This window comes from Dioscorea cayenensis, chromosome 3 (assembly GCF_009730915.1).
Source record: "Dioscorea cayenensis subsp. rotundata cultivar TDr96_F1 chromosome 3, TDr96_F1_v2_PseudoChromosome.rev07_lg8_w22 25.fasta, whole genome shotgun sequence".
In the NCBI taxonomy this organism is placed as follows: Eukaryota; Viridiplantae; Streptophyta; class Magnoliopsida; order Dioscoreales; family Dioscoreaceae; genus Dioscorea; species Dioscorea cayenensis.
The window spans coordinates 18,085,376-18,091,875 of NC_052473.1; the positions used below are offsets into that span (position 1 = coordinate 18,085,376).

The 6,500-nt window shown below is 32.1% G+C and overlaps 1 protein-coding gene across 1 annotated transcript; it reads left to right on the forward strand.

The window, feature by feature from the left end:
- The first annotated feature begins 202 nt into the window (after positions 1–202).
- Positions 203–1,516, forward strand: LOC120251253 (putative F-box protein At3g52320). Its single transcript, XM_039259809.1, has one exon. The coding sequence runs from the start codon at positions 203–205 to the stop codon at positions 1,514–1,516; it is 1,314 nt and encodes a 437-aa protein (XP_039115743.1).
- Positions 1,517–6,500: the final 4,984 nt, after the last annotated feature.

Sequence of the window (6,500 nt, forward strand, 5' to 3'; positions counted from 1 at the left end):
TCCTTAATTTAAGTGTTTCATCTATTTTTTTCAAAAACTAAATATATGTAACAGGTGATTGGAAATTTGATTAGATTTAGATAAATCCCAAGTTTAAATAAAAAAAAAACTAATTCCAATATCTCCAATAAAAGCTCGCACAATATATAGTTCCTGAAAACCCAAGCTCCCTCCCATCCACGCTTGCTACCTCAAAGTTAAGATGATGATGCAGAAGCTTTTATCTGAAAAATCAACATGCGTTCTCGAGGTTATTACAATGATGAAGAACATGCTTCATATGTGGAATAAACCAGACAAAAAGAAAAGTGTCATTAATGAAGACATAGTAACAGAAATCCTTCTGAGGCTGCCAGCAAAATCAATCTACAAATTCAAGTGCGTCTCCAAAACATGGCTAAAAATCATAACTGATCCCTGGTTTGGCCATGCTTATAACTCTTCCAATGGTCTTCCAGTTCTCGCCGGTTTTTTCCATGCAGATGACAACTGTGACTTGATCTTTAATCCTGTTAACCACCAACTCTTGTCCCCATCATTGAATCACGCCCCTCTCAATCTGCTAGGCCTCTCCACTTCTTCCAATGGATTCTTGCTCTTGTGCATAACCGATGGACAGAAAATTGTCTACAACCCTGTCACCAGAAGAAGATTAATGATACCAAAAATGAAAGGAAATCAAGAATGGATCCATGCATTTGGCCTGATACATGAAAAAGATAATCATGTCAAGGCAGTATTTGCTTATAAGCTTGTGACAGATGACATACAAACGGCATTAAAAATTGATAGTTTTACACGCGACAATAAAATAGTTGAGTTGCCAAAGGACTGGCCGGAGATGCTCGTCAAATGGCAATGCATGACAAAGAACGTTGAATTCAGGGTATATTGTAGCAAGAAGAATGAGTGGAATAGTAAGAGATTGGTAAGTAAGTTTCCAAGATATGTGTGTTTCCAACCTGAACACAAGGCTGGTGTCTCGATCGGAGGCAATTTGTATTGGATGACAATGGACGGAGCGGTGCTGAGCTATAACAGTGAGAGTGAGACGGCAGAGTTGATCAGTGCACCGGCATCGAGTGCAGGATTGGATGCAAAGTCTATGCATTGCAGTGCCAATGAAATTCTTGTGTATTGTGCAAGAGAGAGGATGACAGAAGAGGTGGTGATATGGGAGCTTAGCGATCGGAAAACATGGGTTGCTAAGGAGAGGGTGAAGTTGCATGGTCTGAAGAACTTCCATCTGGTAAAGATTTTGTATGTTTGTCATGAAATGCAGGCTGTGTTCGTGCAGACGTTGAAGGCTGTGTACAGGTTTGGTGTCAGTGAGAACGAGGGTAAGCAGATTTGTACTCTCCGATCTGGTGTAAGGATGACTCCTTATCTGATGTCTCCATGGCCTGCTTCTTTAATTGGGGATGAAGCATGGCCTTCATCATCTTCATCATCTAAGAACAAAAATAGTGGATCAACGACTAAGTTGAAAATTCATTACCATACCATTCATGAGTAGTAATGTAACTGTAGAGCAACAAGAACAACAATTAAGTTGGGTTTTGTTTTCTTGACTTTGCTAGACCATTTTGTTACTGCAATCTGAAACTCAAAATATATTATCTACTCTCAATGTGCATTGCTTGTGTTCTGTTACATAAAATGCATGGTACATCATCAGCCTACAGGGGCCGACGAGATGGAATGGATTGTGTGAAGGTTTTTGCTAGTTTGTGATGATTTGACCTTGTCTAATTTGTTGCATTAGCAGATGATTTGTCAAAATTGTCTTCCAATGTTTGGAAAGCAGGAAATGTGAACTGGCACAGCTTGTCACGGATGAAAGTTCCAACTAGCCTGGAGCTTGAACCGTAAGTGGTTTTGAAGACGACGTTGCTGTTTTCACAATGCTGAGCATTTTGTACTTATTCTCTAAGAGTAGATCAATCACACTGCCAACGGACGTCGATATGGTTACACAAGGTGGAACTCCTTTCGTCATGGTTGAAAGAGGCGCATCCAAGTGCAGAGCCATTCAAGACATCCAGCATTACTATCTATAAAGTAAGACATAGAGATACCATCTAAATCATCTACTCATAGAAAGCACCCTGAACATAAAACCATGGCCACCAAAATTAAACACATAAATAAATGACTACATTATAGGGAGTTAATACATCTATAGAGAACCAGGGTTCTATGATTTGGTTTGGAAGTCCTTAAAATTGGTCATTTGCTGTCATGGTGATCCTAGGAGAACCTTTTATGTTTCTTATAATGTTTGACCAACACCACAAATCACAAAGATATATGATGCTAATATGAATTTCGCATTAGAGTATAATCATGGTATTTCCTAGAAGAAACTAGCAAATGCATTAGGATATGGAAACAAGTAGAAAGACTATAGAGGGAAGAGATGAAGTAGAGAGAATTGTTATTATGTGGTGATATTGATTTACCATTCCAGTCATTTATAACAGGAACCACAGAATCTCTGAAGAAACGCATGACTACCTTTTTAAATGCCAGGGTAGAAGTCAATGGATTAAATTCCTTAAAAGGAGTCATGTAGTTTTCAATTGGATAGTCTAATGTAACCTGAATTAGAAGAATTAATTACCGGTCAACTTCTGAAAAATTAGAAAGAGAGAGTTAAGCAATGGATGGGAAAATATGAGATCAAAATCTGAGGATGTATGGAGTAAACAATGAACTGGTGAATCCAGATAAACCCTCCACTTTTAAGAGCTGCCTGTAACACAATGATGAATGATATCATGACCATAATACTGATAGTTAAAGAAATTAATAAATATAACTCTCAAAAAATGCACTCATTTGTCCATAGGTTTTGTAAAAGCAAGGTCTTGCATATATCACTCAAACACTTAGTTATTGGGCACAAACAAGGTCCAAATTTATACTCAAATGTATCCAAATTTTACCCTAGTTCAAATTAGCTTACTCATAATCATTGAAAAACTAAAAGTGGATTTTTAAAAACCAGGATGGTGGGAAGAATAAATTTTCATCCAACATCTGAGCAATTTTCTGCAATACATCTTAACATATTCTTGTAGATAGTAGCATTGAATCATAAAGCTGACTTCAGAGAATGATGTTGACATCACATAGATGTATTCAAATGCAGCCAGGTATTTAGACACATTATTTCAACATCACATTTGGGATGTACACACAAGAGCAATACATGAGAATCATTTATTGCATCCTCCATCAAGAGCTCATCAGCTTCTTGCAGTAACTGACCACATTGTCACATGAAGCATCTTGACCATATGATAATCCTTGTTAAGAGCAAACGTCCACATCTTAGAAAGTAAAAGTGAGCTTTGGATACACATAAGTTACCAATTACACATAAGTCACCAATTACACATAAGTCACCTTTCAATCCCGGAAAAAAATAGACAGAAAAAAATAGACAGATTAGAAACACTGATCACAATTGTGCAGATTATGAATACTTATTTGAATGTACACAATTTCATCTTTATAAAGTGCTTACATGTTGTGTGTGGTAAGTGTGTATGTTTTCAATGTGAAAACACATATTCAGAACCGAAATTTTGAGTCTGATTGAAGCAATACAAGAGTAGCAGCTGTGATGTTTCAGATTGCAAAGAGTTCAGTGTTTTTGATGTTCTGGTGTTCTGTTTTGAATAGAGGGTAGTATGGTCCTTTCAAGTATTCAAAAGTTTGGTAAGTTCGGTGAGGATCTGGGAGAAATGAATCAAGGGTTGAGATACGTTTGATCCAAGAGTTGGTTCAAGTTCGAGGTAGCACAGTTAGTTCAGGATTGTTTTTCTAATGAACGGTGGAGATTAAACAATCTTTCAGATTGTTGTTAGTTTGAAGCACTTAAAGCTTAAGCGGTTGGGTGATCTAGGATTGGACATGTTTTGGCTCAAGCTGATTGTGTATTTTATATTGTTTTGTTTGGTTACTGTTTATGTTCTTACAAATGTTTTTTTCTCTGATTGGAGCCTTGTTCTTTAGATTTTAATGAATTTTTCTGTCCAATATATGAGGTTTTAGAGGTTGCTTTCTACTACAAAGTTGTTTGTATATGAATCAGGTTTCTAACATAAGCATAATAAATTATGCTGATTTTTTTAAAAAAAATAGTGGATAAATCACATTTTATTAAAAAAAAGAGTACAAGAAAAACGGGGAGGATTACAATAAATTATGCTAAGTTGTACTGTAAAAAATTTATTCACCAATGCATAGAAATGATTTATATCTATGAAGCATAGACACGGATACAGCTACATGATACAATACCGAACGATGATATTATAATTTCTAAAAATTAAAAATACTGATATGGGAGAACACGTACAACAATAAATAAATATATATATATATATATATATATGCTATAAAAACATTTATTATTACTATCCCTTGGTCTTGTACTGATCGACTACTAAAAAGATTCTAGAGAGATAAATAAATATATTACGGGATCCACTACATTGCCCATGATTAATATCTAATAAATCTATTGTTATAATATGGTCACACAATTTTTTTAAACTATATTTAAAAATTTTATTTATTATTATCTAATATTTATTCACATAGTTATGATAATGAAATTTATTTTTTTTTAAGTACTCCTGCCATTTCTTTTATCTGTCGTGATTAACCGAATCTCACAAATTTAGTTATTTCATAAAATTTTATAAAAAAATTAGTTATTTTTTCAAATTATACAGATAAAAAAAAGATTTGCGACCGATAAAAAGAAAACGGAGGGCGTATAAAATTTATCTTAATTAATCATGATGATATTAAGATGTAATAAATTTGCCGCCATTATAATCTATTAAATGGATCAATGAAGTTAATATTAGGATACAGATACTTGGTACTAAAGTTACAATATAGTTATGATTTTAAATTTTAGTTTTTTTAAACCATGGGTGATCAAGGGGGTGCTTGCTTGACCACCCCCTTGGGGCCAATCAACCAATATTATATATATATATATATATATATATATATATATATATATATATTAGAGGAACTCATGAGAGAGTTGAAATTGGAAGCACCCCCTCTCTTCTCACTCACTCACTCACTCTCTTTCTCTCTCTAGATTTATATATTAATAATTCATTGGATATTTATTTTCATTGGATCGTTACAATATAGTTAAGATTTTAAATTTAAGTTTTTTTAAACTATAATCATGATATCATATCCGGATGTAACAAATTTGGTTTTATAATATTTATGAGGGCTTTATAATCTATCTAATGGATTAATAAAGTTAATATTGGGACTTGAATTTAACATTAGGATTGTAACCTTACAATCTCGACAATCTTAACATTCTAATATTTCAAAATATTAAATAATAATAATAATAATAATAATAAAACGAAGCCTGTATACTTCTATTTTAGTGATTAGTTGATAATTTTGCATCTAAAAAGTAAGAAAAGTGAATTTTAATTGATTTTTTCTTTAGTTTTTTATGCATTGCAGTAATTTAATAAATGACAATATGGATATCTTCAGATTTTTTCCATGTTAATATTTTATTTATAGTAATTATTAATAGTAATTCATATTTTTTATTTTTATTATATAATTTATTATTTAATTATAAAATAAATTTATTATTTAATTATAAATTATTTTATAATAATAATAAATTATTTTATAAAAAAATAGATTTTTTTTTTAAATTGATGGATTTTTTTAAGAAAATAGATAGATTATAAGTTTATTAAGAAAAATTATAATAAATACAAAATAAACAACATACAACAACAAATCATTATATTTAATCGTTTCAATTAATCATTTTGATTTTGCACGTTTAACTTTCTTTTTTAATAAATTGATGATTTATCTATATTACATTAAAAAAGATTGTAGATGTCCTATAAAATACAGGGTTCTTGTTTTATGAGATAATTAAATTTTGCATCATGCTATATTTATTAACTTCTATAAATGTATAAAGTTTGAATTTTTTTTTTTTCTTTTTTAAATCTTCATATAGATTAAAATACTATATATTTATATAATTGATGGATTAGAGATTTGATTAGATTAAGAAAAATCCCAAATTTAAAAACTAATTCCAATATCTCCTATAAAAACACTTAAAATATATACAGATTCTGAAAACCCTAGCGAGCTCCCTCCCGTCCAGTCACCCTTGATTCCTCAAAGTTAAGATGATGATGCAGAAGTTTTTATGCAAGGAATCAACATGCATTCTCGAGGTAATTACAATATTGATGAAGAACATGCTCCGTATACAGAATAAACCTGGAGAAAAGAAAAGTGTCATTAATGAAGACATAGTAACAGAAATCCTTCTGAGGCTGCCAGCAAAATCAGTCTTCAAATTCAAATGTGTCTCCAAAACATGGCTCAAAATCATAACTGATCCCTGGTTTGTCAATGCTTATAAATCCTACAATGGTCTTCCGGTGGTTCTCGCAGGTTTT